Here is a 17,120-nt window from a genome sequence, read left to right on the forward strand (position 1 = left end):
GTATCGACCAAAGAACCTGTAGGCTACTTTTTCAAATAGCAATTTAAGGTGTTCTTTTAGCTCAGAAGAGTAGAAGCTATATGCCTGATTTTATAATTTCAGTATCAAAATTAACAACCAGATTTCACTTCCTGAATTTTCCTCCTATAGGGTCTTATTTTACTATGTCCTCTCTAAGAGCAGTATTTCAGTTTAGAATTTTCTTGGGTTTGTGGAGATATTCATGGAAGATTTAAATAGCATTGCAGCTGTACAGAAAAGCTGTTCTAGTGTGTGCTTTAAAAATCAGCTTTTCAATAAACGATAGCTTTAGACTATGATTGAGAGGAAAAAACCAGTCCTTGTTAAACAAGCTATCACAGCCACTGGCTACATGTTCCAAGCAGTTTGAAGAGCAGGCCCATATTTCTCATCCCTTTGCTCCGGGAGAGGCAGATTGGTGCCCAAGGGCCTCATGCCTTTCCTGTGAAGCTTCAAAGGGCAAGAGAAAGGTGCAAGTTGATCTAGGATTTGACTCTTTTCTACTCAGTAGCAGTCATTCAGTCATACCTTTCAACAGGCAGAAACATGAGACAGGAGAGGAAAGCATTTCATTCTGGTTATCGGTTAATATTCCAGGATTGACTCATTAAACAGTCCATTAACTACTATAGTGGCCCAGGAAGTGTAATCTGGATAGAATAAAAGACTGTCATCTGGTTTTCAAGTGGATTTAAATATGCTGCTTTTGGCTATATTGCTCTGCCAACTACTTACTTCCTAAACACATTGCGTGAAATGTATTTCTGCTATTTTGAGTGTACAAGAGAGAATGATTTTGTTGTTGATTTATTTCAATACTGTTTACTCATCATTTATTTTTCATCAAATTCATTTGACTTACTTTTACTGAATACTCTCCAGTGTTTGGTACTGTGCTAGTTGGTAGGGAAAGAAAAACAGTAAGACACTGTTGAGGCCTTTTAAGAAACTCAGAGTTTGGAGGGGCACTAACACAAGCGTGCCAAAAGCCAGGCTAGGAGAAAGCATTAAGATGCGGTGTGAAGATGCAATGGTCCTGATTTGAGTTTGTATGGTGTAAGATTTGATGATGGTGGTGGGGTGTCAGATTAAACCTTTCAGAGGAAGCAATGTTTAGATACTATCTTGGAAATTATAAAAGGGAGGTAAAGAAGATGGAGGCGAGATGACAGTGAGAAGCGAATGTGCAAAAAAACCAGAAGCAAAAGAAGATGGCTCACATTTCTAGAACTAAACTAAGACATCCTGGCTAGAGTCCAGGTGTTTTAATTTGGGTTTCTCTCAAAGCAGACTCTGTTGCAAAGATGTGTGCAAGCAATTTATTTTTAAGGTGTTCCCGAGAAGCACTGTGAGGGAAGTGAGAGGGAAAGGAAGAAAAGCCAATCAAGTGTCATGAATGAGCAGGTTTACCACTGTGCTCATCATGCTCGAGACCTTCCCAAAGTATGTGGGGGACAAGCTTTAGAACTGTCACCCTGGGTGACAAGGAAGATGGAGTACTTACCAATACCTGTCTTTCATTGATTAGGCTCACTCTGAAGTGTTTTTTCATTGAAATTGTATATATTTAAGGTATGCAACATCATTTTTTGACATACATGTGCATGGTGAACTGATTACTATAGTGAAGCTAATTAATATGTGTATCTCTTCACATAGATACTCTTTTGGTGTGTGGTGAGAACATTTATGGTTTACCTTCCTAGTAAATTTCAAGCATACAACACAGTATGATTAACCATAGTCCCTATGCTGTACACTTGATCTCTAGAATTTATTTGTGTTACATAACTGAAACATTATACCCTTTGAGCAACATCTCCTCATTCCCCTCTGGTTCCCACCACCACTGGTGAACCCATTCTACTGAGAAATTAGTTAATGGGTACAATGTACATTATTTGGGTAATGAATACCCCAAAAGTCCTGACTTGACTACTGCACAACATATACATGTAACAAAATTGCACATGTACTCCATAAATGTATACACATTAAAAATAAATAAATAAATAATGTTTACAAAGATCCTATAGGCAAGTATCCCCCAAGCAGAGAAAAGCAGTAAGCTACCAGCCTACGTGGAGTAACCTCCTGGGTAAACCAAGTGAATATGGACCAGGTGCTGATAGCCTTTGCTAATACCAGGGTACCTAAAATGGCTGAGAGGATGGTTTGGGGAAAAGAAAGGGGAAATGAGTCTGGACTGGGAGGCAGGGCCCAATCATGTAGAATGCTATGCCATTAATTATTTTCCCCCTGTAAGAATCAGATGCCACTGAAAAAGTTTAAACAAGGAATTTATGTGGTCCCATTTATAGTGTGTAAATATTATTTTAGTTGAGAGTAGAGAGAGAAAAGGTGAATAAGAATGTTAGGTCTCAGAATGTTAACAGGCTGTGTAATAGCCTGTTGAGAAATGTTGACTGTCTTTCAAGGGCTGTGGAGAAGAGACAGATTAGAAAGATATTGAGAAAAAGTGAAAGGAAAAGAGAGTAAGGTAGAAGGAAGCAGAAACAGTTGAAGTTTTGTGGGTTGGAAAGCCTGCTGGATAGTGTGCTAATCTCTAAGATCTAGATTACAGCAGGAGAGATATTTGTTTGGATAAATATATCAAGTTTATTAGATATAAATAAATTTGTACTTCTATTAGACTTTGAATATAGGCAAGAATGTAAATTCCACAAGGGTAAGAACTTTGGGCTGGTCTCTCTCTTGTATTACCAGAGCCAAGAACAGTGCCTGGTACTCAATAAATACCTGTTGAAGAATGGAATAAATAAATGGGTAGATATGAATAAATAAATTAAAAGTTTGATATGCCTCTAGAATATCTAAATGATATCTTACTGGCTATGTGGGTCTAGATGTTAGACAAAATTTGGAAGAGAAGACATTAATTTTATGATATTGATATAAAGATTGTATTAAAAACCACTGAACAGGCCTATTTCCTGAAGATTAAGAAAACTGTGATAACTGAGAGCTAAACCCTATGGAAAAATAACATGTTATAGGTAGAAAAGCAGCATCTCACATTGGAGACTCAGAAAGGTAAATGGAATAGTGCTAGAGTATAGAATTATGGGAAAAATTGAACAAAACAAAGAATTGATCAACAGTGTTACATACTACTGAGACAGGCACCTTTTTTTTTTCTGAGACAGAGTTTCACTCTGTTGCCCAAGCTGGAGTGCAGTGGTGTGATCTCAGCTCACTGCAACCTCCACCTCCCAGATTCAAGCAATTCTCGTGCCTCAGCCTCCCAAATAGCTAGGATTACAGAAGTGCACCACTGCACCCAGCTAATTTTTGTATATAATTTTTAGTAGAGATGGGGTTTCACTGTGTTGGCCAGGCTGGTAAGACGTAGATATTCAAAAGTGCTTGTTATAGTGATCCACAAAGAATTTCAAAGAAAAGATGGGAGAAGAATCAAATAACAATAGGTTGGAAGTAAGGGAAAGATGAAGAAGTGGAAACCATGATTGTAGACAATTTTTCCCCAGATGGGTAGTGGTACATGATAGCTGCTGGAAGGAGTCATGAATCTGAGGAGTCTCATGAGCTGATGTTCCATAAGGATAAGAATTTTGCACACTTTGGGAGGCCGAGGCGGGTGGATCACGAGGTCAAGAGATCGAGACCATCCTGGTCAACAAGGTGAAACCCCGTCTCTACTGAAAATACAAAAAATTAGCTGGGCATGGTGGCTTGTGCCTGTAGTCCCAGCTACTCAGGAGGCTGAGGCGGGAGAATTGCCTGAACCCAGGAGGCGGAGATTGTGGTGAGCCGAGATCGCGCCATTGCACTCAAGCCTGGGTAACAAGAGCGAGACTCCATCTCAAAAAAAAAAAAAAAAAAAAGAATTTTGCACTGTTGTTCTGTACTTGTATCACCAGAGCCAAGTAGAGTACCTGCAACATAAAATAGGTATTCAATGAATATTTGTTGAATAATGGGATGAGTAACTAGATGACTGGATGAATGAACAAATTAAAAGTTTGTTATGCCTTCAAGACATCTGAGTGATGTCCTGTTGCATATATGAATTTATATATTTATAACCCAAAAGAAATTTTAGTTATATGCTATATTTTGAGTAAATACAAATATTTTTAAGTTGTTAACATATTAAATAGAATAAAATTCACTGGATTCTTGATTTTGTGCCTCTATTGAAGCAGTCACCACCCCTAGAGGATACATTTTAAGCCTTTTAAAGCTTGGAGCTCTTATCATCTCTTTACAATTGGCAGATCTGGGCAATATGGGTTTTAGCTAGTTCTTAGTGTTGATCCAAAGATGCTGATTATGTCCACCTAGGAAGAGTAAATAAAATGAACTTTGAACACGGCACAAAATATGCCTTCTCATACATTTCCAACATTTGCTGAAGTGGAAAGTTAAAGTATTAACATTTAGTTCAGTTGAAAAATACAAATATCTGAGCATAAAAATAATGCAAATTTCTATAGTAATATTTTACCTGACAGGAGCCATCTACAGATCTGTGTTAGGCTATTAAATGATAATTATAGAATAAAAACATTTAGCAAGAATTGATCATTTATTATATGCTAGGCAATGTGTTAAGCTCTTTATGGAAATTACCCCATTAGTAACTCTAAGAAGTAGATATTGTCACTATTCTCACTGTACCCAGGAGAACTGTTAAGCACCAAGAGACTAAATAACTTACTCAAGGTTGCAAAGCTAATATTTAGCAAAGTCCAAAACTTGAATCTATCTGATTTCAGAACTTTGTTTTTTTAACTACAAACACACTGCCATATAAGAATTATAATGAATGATAATGATATTTGATAGATTTTGGTTTTAAGATTTATTTGATAGAAGTTGATAAAGAGCACATTTCCCTTACTGCCTACTAGATACTTGGGTTTTCTAGTTTTTGGCCTGCCTGGCTGAAGTGGGTATATTGGCAGTATGCATTAATGTGCTGATGAGCCATTTGCCATAAATTGCAACTCAGCTACTGGTTCAATTCATGCTAAATTTGCAATCTGCCTTTACTGAAGTGCAAAATTGGCTTTCTTGTCATAAAGTGGTAGAACATGCAAAATAGTCTAATACCTTATTTTCCAGCTCAAGTAAGATTAGCTAGACTCAGAGAAAGTTAAAGAAAAAGTTTCACTTTGGATGAATAGCTGTTTTAGTATGAGAGCCTTGTTAAATGTTGAATGTTTTTTGATAATGCTTATTGGAAACTATAGCTGATAGCTTAGAGCTTACTCTTCAGGGCAAGTCAAGTTATTTTCTGGAAAACGGCCAAATGGCTTTAGCAGTTTGGGAGGTGAGGGTGAGGGGGTGTCTCTGTTTGACAATGTAATTGCTACCAATTGGTGTCACAACAGAACTAAATTAATTTGTTCTGCTCACTTAATGTGCTGTTTTACTGTAGATGGAGTAAATTTGTAATGAATTCTGTTAATAGGCTGATTTAACGTGCTTTATGACCAATTGACTATGCTTCCATTTGTAAACACTACGGGAGAGGACTGATTTTAAAAATATAAAAAGTGAAAAAATAGGCGACTTAATCATCTTCTGCTACATATACATGTGCACATATACCTTATACATAATTTGGCACATGTATTGCTGAACTTTATTAACTTTAATTATTTGTAGCCAATTTTGAGAATGATTGAAGAATCATTCTCAAATCAAAAACTAGATCTAGCACTCATGTTGATACCTTCTCTGGGCTACAAAGGAAGCTGAAATTGTAGTGTCCTATATACCAAAGGAAAAATGTTTCAATCAGTTTTACCATATATCTTGAATAGTAAATTTTTAAATAGCTTTTTGAAAGTGCTATATTCAAATTTCAGGGAGAGTTTGTGGAAGAAAGATAGGGAATAGATTTCTTCTTGTAGAAGAACATCATAAAATATTTTTATCACACAGAAAATGCAGATTTTGAGTAGCGTTGATTCATTTTTAAAATAACTCACAGGGAAAGTGTCTTCAATTAAAAAAATACAACTTTGCTCAGCTAGATTGCACTTGTTAAGATACAGTTTTCTGTAGAATAAATCAACTAAATGTGGGCCTATTTATAAATATTTATTTATGCCTGAATGTAGAGGATATTTGTGATATAAAGTATTATCTATAAGCATTTCATAACAGTTAAGCGTCAAAGTAGAAAGAATGTTATGAATCAGAGTAACAACAGTCAGTAAGAACTCTAGAACAATTTCACATGCATTGGAAAGGAAGAATTTTCTAATCAGGAGACAATTTTTGTGAGATACAAAAAAGTTAGTACAGTGCTTAGCTTTTTTTTTTTTTTTTTTTTTTTTTTTTGAGACTGAGTTTCGCTCTTGTTACCCAGGCTGTAGTGCAATGGCGAGATCTCGGCTCGCTGCAACCTCCGCCTCCTGGGTTCAGGCAATTCTCCTGCCTCAGCCTCCCGAGTAGCTGGGATTACAGGCACGCACCACCGTGCCCAGCTAATTTTTTGTATTTTTGGTTGAGACGGTGTTTTACCATGTTGACCGGGATGGTTTAGATCTCTTGACCTCGTGATCCACCCGTCTCGGCCTCCCAAAGTGCTGGGATTACAGGCTTGAGCCACCGTGACCGGCCAGTACTTAGCTTTTAGTGGAAACTATGTAAATGTAAATCAAATCCAAATCTGATAAAGCAAACTGTTTACAAACATCACTTACGGGTTGTTATGGACATATTACCAACTCTTTTCTGTTTTTTTAAAAATATCATAAGCATGTATTTTTAATTCCATAAGTATATGTATTTGCTATTGCAGGTGGCCTGTTGAAGTACTTAAGAGTATGTATTTGGGATTCAAATTATGACTAACACATGTTAATTGTATGATGTTGGGAGAGAGAGGTGCTCAACTTTTTAGGTTTCGGAGCCTTCATTGGGAAAATGAAAATATTAGTAGTATCTCATGAGTTGTTGTAGGAACTATTTGGGGTTATTTGTGAAAACCATTTAGGTAGTGCGTGGCCTATATTTAGTGCTCCATACATTGTTGAAATATTGATGATGATTCGGGATTTCTGTCTAGAAAGTGATATTATCAGATATTAATTATGTTAGAGTACAATGTATTCTAAATCATTCCCTTAATTGTTCGCTTCAAAAGAAAAAGTAAGAAGAGAAAGGGAAGAATTTAGAATATCTTCAAGGGACCTCAAATTTCTGTTGACAAGGAAGAGTATTGGTGTTCCTTATCCTTTTACCACTGAGAGAAATCTTTGAGAAATTGTTTCTAGTATCACCAAGCATCTTCTTCCCTCATCCCATAAGGGAATGGGGAGCTTTTTTGCCTATATAAGACTTACTTGTCCCTCATATCTCAGCTTAAGTATTACTTCCACAAAGAGGCTTTCCCACCTCCCAGGCTGGGTAATGTATTCCCTGGTTCCTCTAATTTTTAAAATAACATTTAGTGTTTATTCATTTTTGTTTTGTGATTCCTGAGAGAAATTGCAAGGACTGTATTATTTTTCACCTCTATTCCCAGTTCCCAGCAAAATAGCTTGAAAAAGTTGAATGAATGAATGAACGAATGAGTTGAATCAATCTGTTTAATAAGACTTTTATTACTATGTCTTAATTGTGGATATTCTTGACCTGTGTAATATGCTCCAACAAGAGAAGAAGCATGGAACTTAAACTATTTTTCCAAAAAAACAGATCTATTACAGTTATTATAAATGTTTTCATTCAGTAGACCACATTGTCTGGAATTCCAAAGAAATTGGAATTCCAAATTCAGCAAGGTTCTTGGCTCATCAATAACTTCCTCCCATTGCATAGCTATGATTTTACAGAGGGACTTGGCTTATAATGCTTGAGCTATAAAATTATTTTCCCCCAGCAAAACTATACTGAAAATCTGGCCTTGATAAATGATTGTTTTTCAGACAGTGCCCCTGTTGCCTTTGGTGATGTAGATAAAGTTGTAACTCAGACTACTTGCTATGCCCGCCTCCTATAGGGTTGGCATGGACTTGTATCTTTCCGGATGGCACAATTGTGCATCATAGCACAATTTCATTACGATCAAGTGATATCAAGTCTATATTAAAAATAAAGCATTGTGCAAATGTTGTCTGAGTTTGAGTATAATTTTCTGAATATTTCGAAGCTGAAGAAAATCATTCCCATAGGAGAATGTGGATGCTTTAAAGGTGAATTTACTTGGCCATCTAGGTTAGCGTTCTTTCACAATGTTTTATCAGATATCTCTATATACTAACTCCACTTTCCAGGGTTAAAAATATTCTTAAAGTGTGAAAAAGAAAAGTTATAAATTATATTGTTAATTACATTTTTCAATATTTAAACAAATGCATGCTTTGAAATCCAAAACACACATACGCATGCACGCATACACACAGACACATACTTACTTACATTACAGGTGAGTCATGACCTGCTGCGAGGTGAAAATATTCAGGGGAAAGTATTTGGTGGTTGAAGAAGAAGCTGGAGCTAAGTCTAAACTTTGAGGTTAAATGAAAGCTCCAGTTAACTGACTTCCCCTAATGTGGGTGAAGAGGAGCTGAAAATAACTCAAGAGTTACCTAAAGGAATCTTATTAAGGTAATTTTGACCAATTAGGAAGAGGATGTAGATGCCCTCTAGTGGGTGTGAAAGTATTTTCTCTATTCAACCACAAGTAAAACTATTAAAAAGAAATTAATGCTTAATTTTTGTCAAAAGTATTTTAGATTTTCTGTATTTTTTTAATCTTGGTTCTAGCTAGAATTTAGAGGTTACCAGAAAAGTATACCCACTCAGTAAAGAAGGCACGACAGAACAGAGTAGAAACAAAGAAAATACCTGAAAGAAGAGAGTGTGATAAGATTGTTTGGGTGTTTTTTTGTTTGTTTGTTTTGTTTTTTTCTATAAAAAAGTTAGCAATTGGAAGTTTGTGTATCTTGAATTTAATTTTATTGACATTAGATTATTCTTTTAGTTCGTTCATGTTGCCATAACAAAATACTATAGACTGGCTAGCTTAAACAACAGAAATTTATTTCTCACAGTTCTGGAGGCTAGAAAGTCTAATCTGAAGGTTCCAGCAGGGTTTGGTTTCTGAAGATGGCTCCTGTAGTGGCGTGTGGATAACTGTCTTCTTACTGTGTCCTCACATGATAGAGAAAAGTGGGGGTGGTGAGAAGACAAACAGAAATCTGGTATTTCTTTCTCTTTTATGAGTGTACAGTTCTATGGGACAGAGCTCCGCATTTATGACTTCATTTAACCTTGACCACCTCCTTAAAGTTCTTATCTCCAATATACTGACATGGAGAGTTCTGTCTTCAACATATGAATTCGGGAGAACACATTTCAGTCCATAGTGATGGTTAAAACCTCTTAATGTTTGCATTCTTGACCTTTGATATTTGTAGCCATCCCTAGTCTGGTGGGCCACATTGCCTCATTTTCTTTCTTTTCTTTTTTTATTTTTAATTGCATTTTAGGTTTTGGGGTACATGTGAAGAACATGCAAGATTGTTGCATAGGTACACACATGGCAGTGTGATGTGCTGCCTTCCTCCCCATCACCTATATCTGGCATTTCTCCCCATGCTATCTCTCCCCAACTCCCCATCCCCACTGTCCCTCCCCTATGTCCCCTGGACAAACCCCAGTGTGTCATGCTCCCCTCCCTGTGTCCATGTGTTCTCGTTGTTCAACACCCGCCTATGAGTGAGAACATGTGGTGTTTGATTTTCTGTTCTTGTGTCAGTTTGCTGAGAATGATGGTTTCCAGGTTCATCCATGTCCCTACAAAGGATATGAACTCACCATTTTTGATGGCTGCATAGTATTCCATGGTGTATATGTGATATGTGCCACATTTTCCCTGCTTCATTTTCTACTTCCAATTTATATGTTGAAGAAAGTCCTTTTGACTTCTGGATTGAAATAAGAGATAAAGGAAGAAGAGTGACACTACATTGCCAGACCTATAGATTCACAGATGTATTTCTTTTAAATATTCCAATATATTTAGAAAGTGTGCCAGCCAAACTGGATTGCCAGTAGTGTAATTGTGAGCCAATGCTATCGGTATGTCTTTTCATAACATAATGAGATATGAATATTCATGTAGGTTGGGATTGCGACAGTTTCTCCAATCTGTGCTGTTTCCTTGATGACCACTTTCTAGATTTTACTGATAGTTGGTAAAGTCCCAGAAAGAAACAGTGGTCTGATAGAATAGTACACAAATTGTCCTTCTTACATAACCCACATCCTTTTTAGACAATGAAACACCTGTGGCTATAGTCTTTCCTATGTGGTACTTGACATTAGGTGTAGTAGCTAGTTTGGTTAAAAGCATGTTAGCTGAGTGCCAGGTGCAAAAGAATTACTCAATAAAAGTTAGCCATTGTTTTGGCTGTTGTTGCTATTGCTACTGTTTCCTAAAGAACTTTTTCTTATACGTCTTATGATAAGTTATAAGGTTTACTCTAGTGTTAATTCTCACCCTTACTAACAATATGTATTTTTATTTTGCTATTGCATTTTGTATTTATTTCTCACTTTCACCAGCAACATGATTTCCATGACCGACTTCACCATACAGTATTCTTTCCTTCAGTGATCATTTGCTTTGCTAATTATTAGACAGGATGGCCATATTTTCATGGTTGTATAATATTGTTTTCTAAAATTTTGTTCCCTGTAATTATTAATTTCTGTGATGTATCATTTTCTTTTTGAGGCAGAATCTTATTATGTGACCTCAGCTTGTTTATTTCTATGTAATATTCATTTGAATCCTACTATGTGCCAGACATTGAGCTTTGTGCCTTACATGCATTATCTTATATATTTATTAGGAGTAAGAAACCATTATTAGTCCTATAGCAAGGACTTTGAGGTTTCGAGAGGCTAAATAACTTGCTTAATATCTCATACCTAGTAAATGACAAATTCAGTATTTCCATCCAGTTCTGTCTGATTTGGGAGCCCACATTGTAACTGTTTAGCAAGTATTTTTCAATTTGTGATCCCTAGATCACTGACAACGGCATAGCTAATGAAAAAACTTCCTGCAAATAGGGCTTGTTTGAGACTTCGAGTTTTTAACTAGTCTCAGATTATTCTTATAAACACTTTGTATGATCACAATACTGTTTTTCTACATTGATTAAGAAAAGATTCATCTAGCTTAGTATCTGTATTTAGAAAAAGTGAGTCGAGTGTCCTTTGCACTCCTTTCTCTCCAGGGTTATGTTGGCGGTATTGATGAAAGCAGCTCCTGGCATGAGTTCAGGTAGCATTTGAACAAGTCTGCTTAACCAAGCTGAGAACTTCTGCTCTGACTAATGAAGTCTCTAACAAAGCGATTTCCTCCATTGGAGCTACATATCTACTATACAAAACATTTACAAATGGAAAGAAACACTAGGAATCTGTATGAAACAAAAGTAACCACAAAGTCGTAAATCTTAAAGAATTTTAATGTTTTAAACCCTCAACTCTAAATATGTAAAGGAAAAGTGAATGAATTCTTTAAGATTTCTTTTTTTTTCTGGTAATCTCAAATGGAAAACAAAAGTTTATCCTAGTGCCTGATATTGAAAGTAATATTTCTATAGCTTATAAAAATACAAACATTGAATTAAATGGCAACATTGGGAGAAAATTAGGTACAATAGTGAACTCAGCATTTTCATTTCTACATTTTGGAGCTCAGTATATGATAGAATCCTTGGTAATTATTTATAAAATATTTAGCATGTTTATTTAGAGGTGAAGTGTTAAAAATTTCTACGTGTAGCACTTTCTAAAAATACTGTTGGTAGTCCTCAGTAAACCATCACCTTGCAGTTTAGTTTTAGCTGTTCTACCATGCTTCTTTATTTCCCTATTAAATAAGATGTGTGGCTTACCTACGAAGTCCTGTTCAAGTGGCCTTGAATAAATGTCTTTACATTACTGGATTTTTTTTTTTTTTTTTAGTATGTGACTCATTGATATTCTGGAAGATAAACCTATTCATTATTAGTCTTGTTAGTTTTTAATTTATAAGGGTTAAATTACATTTTATTAAACTTCACTAGCTTCTAGAGCAAGCAATATGAATGTAATTGGTTGCATTCTGCAAATCTAATCGTAGTCACTTTATCTCATTGTTGCTAGAGTAATAAGTTGAGATGTATTTTTTTTTTGAGTTGATAAAAATTATTTAGAAATTGTTTCAGATCACAGTCACGATTGACGAATTGCTTGGATCTGCTCCTGTTTGCCTGTTGCTGCTTTGATTTGTTGGTAATGTTTGAATCTACCACTTCACATCTCTTTTCTTGCTTCAGGCTATTGTGACTAATGACAAAGTAATTTCAAACTAAATCATTTTTTAAAATTCAAATGAATCTTAGGTGTTTTTTCTTGTTTGAAACCATTGTGCATCAGCTAAATAATTATGGAATCACTGAAATCCCTACACTCTGTATGAAACACAACATCACTCTGACTCATTAGTTGCACCAAAATGTGAAGGCTGTGTGATTATTCTTAGTGAATCTTGTGTCAGATAGGCCAGAAGATACCTTATTCCTTTTGTGATTTGTCATCGTGGAAAATGACTACTTTTAACAGAGTAGAGCTTAAGACATAACTACAAAAAGAACTTGAATGTCATTTAACTGCTTGGCAGAGAGCAATGATTTAAGTCTCAAATCAGTTGAATTCCTCTCTCCTTTATGTAGACTATGAAATAGAGAATATTAAAACTTCTAAGGCATTCTCAGTGGGACTTGGGAATGAGTCAAGACAACTTAAATGCCTTAGGCACTACCTGCAATATTCTAAAGATATGTTCCATGGACAAAGAAATAATAAATTGAAGATCAGATAAAAATGTTTGTGTCAGTGAAGGGGAGAAGAAAAGCAAAGCACACTGCCATGTGTTTACCTACGCAACTGTCTTGCATGCTCTGCTCATGTACCCCAAAACCTAAAATCCAATAAAAAATTAAAAACAAAATGTTTGACACTTTCTAATTTGAAAAGTGATCTTGATTCTATAGGATATCCATTTTAATGCAATTTATCAAATATGAAGTAGGTGCCTACTGTGTGCATGAATCTACAATGATTGATAAGACAGTCTTTATTTATTTATTTATTTGAGACAGAGTTTTACTCTTGTTGCCCAGGCTAGAGGACAATGGTTCCATCTCAGCTCACTCCAACCTCTGCCTCCAGGGTTCAAGCGATTCTCCTACCTCAGCCTCCTGAGTAGTTGGGATTACAGGCATACACCACCATGCCTGGCTAATTGTGTATGTTTGGTAGAGACAGGGTTTCACCATGTTGGTCAGACTGGTCTTGAACTCCTGACCGCAGATGATCTGCCCACCTTGGGGCCTCCCAAAGTGCTGAGATTACAGGCGTGAGCCACCACGCCCAGTCAAGACAGTCTTTATACTCTAGCTCATTACTTCTTTTAAACTTGGAATAAAAATACTTGATTTTTGTTTTCAGACAGTAATCTTTAGATATTGTACTGCTCCCCCTATTCTCAAAAAGTCTCTTACATTGTTCCTTTTTCTAACCACTTTAGACTGATTCTTTTTATTTTTGCTTAGGTGCTCTTCTTTCTCTATGCATACTCTTCAAATCTCAGCTTTTATTTCTTTGATATTTATAACTTGTCAAATAGTTGATATCATCAGAATATAGTTTTCAAACTGTTGAAAACATGACATACAAATAATGAGTGGACAGGACTCCCAAGATTTGTTCAATTGTTAATTAATTAGAGAACCACTTAGATGCTAAAGTGGGTTCAAAATCTTTCTAAGGAATGGATTTTTATAGGCAATTTTTAAAAAGGAAAAGTAAAATAAGACTGGTAGTTTAAATACAGAAGTGTTTAATGTCTTACAAGGCAATAATACCATAACCTTTGGTGATGTTTTATACTAGACAGGAATCCACAAGTGCATATGTTAACAGTGTTTGGGTTCTAATCAAATATTAAATAGCAAAATCAAACTCAACTAAAATATTCTAGAGACTTAATAATCCTTGAGTAGGCTTGTTAAACAATACCCTATTATGACATTGAAAGGACATGCTGTATTTTTTTCTGATGTCCAAGTCTTGTATAATTTTCCTTAACATTATACTATTTTAAATACTTGACTGACTCGAATAGGTGCAGATTGTTACCTTCTTTAAAACCTCCTCCCCATTTGTGAGTAGAGAAAGTGTATAATTAGGTCAAACAGATACAAAGTAACCTACTGTATGACTTCCAGCTACTGGTCGCCTTCTGTTCTTACTTTTCTCCACTGGAAAATGAGGTAATGAAATAAGTTGATCACTGAAATCTCTCTCAGTTTTAAAATATTGTAATTCTTTAAGAGTGGGATTATGAAGAGCAAAATATGTCGGTCCTTTAGCCAGTGTGTGGATTAGGCAACAGTGCCCCCTAAAGGTTCTCTATGAGTTCTGGCAGGCCAACCTTCTGAGTATCATAGAGTGTCTCAGGAACTTCTCACAAGCACTTTGGCAACACCTCCCATCAGGACTTTGATCTAATGCATCTATCTGCTACCTATTGCCACAATTATATTGCATAACAAAAGACCATGATACTTCTGGTACACACAATAAATATTTAAATGCTCTTTAGTCTATGGATCAACTGTGAATTCTATTGATCTTGATTACACTTCCTTGGGCAGCTCATTTTCTCTTATCAGATCACTCATATCTAGTGTCGGCTGGTTGTTGGGTGTTCTAGGATGGTCTCACTGTGGTAACTGGCTATTCTCCAATTGATCTCTCAGCCTCTAGCAGGCTAGCGCAGGTTGACCTGTTCTTATGGTGGTAGTGGCAGTGTTTCTAGAAAGAGTGTAAGTAAGAACTCTTGAGGTTAAGAATTACAAATGACAGGGCCGGGCGCGGTGGCTCAAGCCTGTAATCCCAGCACTTTGGGAGGCCGAGGCGGGTGGATCACAAGGTCAAGAAATCGAGAACATCCTGGTCACCATGGTGAAACCCCGTCTCTACTAAAAATACAAAAAATTAGCTGGGCATGGTGGTGCGTGCCTGTAATCCCAGCTACTCAGGAGGCTGAGGCAGGAGAATTGCCTGAACCCAGGAGGTGGAGGTTGCGGTGAGCTGGGATCGCGCCATTGCACTCCAGCCTGGGTAACAACAGCGAAACTCCGTCTCAAAAAAAAAAAAAAAAAAAAAAAAAAGAATTACAAATGACAAGCTATCATTTCTACCACATGCTATTGGACAAAGAAAGTCATTAGGCAGCTTATGGGAAAATAGACTCCAACTTCGGATGAATCAGGAGAGGGTAAGCTCCTGGGCAAGTATGCAGCATGAATATGGAGGGCATGAATATGGAGAGAAACAATGAATTGATGTCATTTTTGAAGCAAGTCTATTATATAGAACACAAGTCACAAGATTTTAGGACATTCCAGAAGGATACCGGTCTAGAACCAAATAACAAATGTTTTAATACTTTGTTTTGGTGGACAGTAAAGCTACTTGAAGTCAGTTTGATTCTTTCTACTCTTTCTCTTAAAATTCGTTAGACAATACCAGAGCAGTGATTGGGGCTGTTTATTCTGTACTATGAAGACAGGCACTTCTAAGTACTCTACCAAATGCTACATGAATCGTTGATATTTTCTGGTCCAGCAAGTGGGAATGCACACTATTCCTGGCTTTGGGTCAATGTCAGGCACTGTTTCTTTTAATCATTTCAGATGGTTTTCCGTTCAGCCTTGGCTTATTACCTGACTCTCAGAAACCAATCTTTGTTTAGTAAAATACTCAGTGGGGACTCTCTTCAGATATTTGGCGTTTTCTCTTTGTTTAGCATTCTTGTCTCTGGTACTTTGTCTTGTGAACTCTGCCACCTATATGTCTCCCAAGACTCTTAGCTCTGTCTCTTCAGTTCAGGAAGTCTGCCAGTTTTTTCTGGTTTTTCCTTTCCTATACCACAGCATGGCAACTCTCTCAAGTTTGTTTCTTCCCTCTCAGTGCTTACGGTTCTGTGTTGTCTAACGGCCAGTTTCTTCAAACAACAGTTGTTTTGCATATTTTGTCACATTTTGGGGGAGGTCATTTTAGGCAGGAAAGTAGATTCAGTTCACTTAATTTGGGCCAGAAGGGAAAGCCTCCAGTCCTTATAATTTAGTATTAGGAAACATACAGATTTTTAAAGGTCATGGGCAACCTGAATGAAAGAAAAAGACAGTATGCAACTATCAGATATTTGAAAAAATGGATTTCTTTCCTGTTTGTCAAATGTATCATTTTTACTCTTTTTCTCCTCTTGGGATAATCAGTATTTGGTCATAATTCAGTTCTTGAATATATTTTGCTTTTGTTGTATTTGTTATTGTATCATGTGTGTATGTATGTTTCCTTGCCAATGCTGATATATGCTCTTTAAATTTTAAGGATTTACCTTGTTCTTTTTTATATTATTCACCATATGTATAACATGTTAGATCATGATAATCAACTAAATTTTATCCTTTTCTGTAACAAGAGATTCAAAATCTGAGGAGTAATTAGATGACATTTATAAAGTTCCGTGTAAAGAAAAAGTGCAGGATAAGAATTGGTTCTTCAGCCTAAAAATTGATGTCAATTTTGATTTAAGTATTCTCCACCCAAATTTAGTGTTGTATGTTAGGCTACAGTTTCTCATTAATTCAACTGCAACCTGCTTAGAAGAATAATACTCCAAGCCGTCCAGGTACAGTGGCTCAAGCTTGGAATACCCAGCATTTTAAGAGGCCAAGGCGGGTGGATCAAAAGGGCAGGAGATCAAGACCATCTTGGCCAACATGGTGAAACCCCATCTCTACTAAAAATACAAAAATTAGTCGGGCGTGGTGGCAAGTGCCTGTAATCCCAGCTACTTGGGAGGTTGAGGCTTGAGAACTGCTTCAACCCAGAGGGTGGAGGTTGCAGTAAGCACTGCACTCCAGCCTGGGGACAGAGCGAGACTCCATCTCAAAAAAAAAAAAAAAAAAAAAAAAAAAGACTCCAAGCTGACATGAATGCTTTCTTTTTTTTTTTTTTTT

General features: G+C 36.4%; 1 protein-coding gene across 4 annotated transcripts in view; it reads left to right on the plus strand.

The window, feature by feature from the left end:
* GABRA4 (gamma-aminobutyric acid type A receptor subunit alpha4) overlaps positions 1 to 17,120 on the plus strand; it is a 77,905-nt gene that overhangs the window by 48,210 nt on the left and 12,575 nt on the right. For 2 of the 4 annotated variants that reach the window (XM_017970584.4, XM_078367258.1), the window contains one exon: positions 11,274 to 13,036. The exons of the other annotated variants lie outside the window; for them this stretch is intronic. In XM_017970584.4, coding sequence (XP_017826073.1) covers positions 11,274 to 11,324 — 51 coding nt within the window. In that variant the 3' untranslated portion in view covers positions 11,325 to 13,036. Of the gene's footprint in view, positions 1 to 11,273; positions 13,037 to 17,120 lie in introns of those variants that run through there. 4 annotated transcript variants of the gene reach the window in all.

The sequence above is a fragment of the Callithrix jacchus genome, chromosome 3 (assembly GCF_049354715.1).
Source record: "Callithrix jacchus isolate 240 chromosome 3, calJac240_pri, whole genome shotgun sequence".
NCBI classification, from domain to species: Eukaryota; Metazoa; Chordata; class Mammalia; order Primates; family Cebidae; genus Callithrix; species Callithrix jacchus.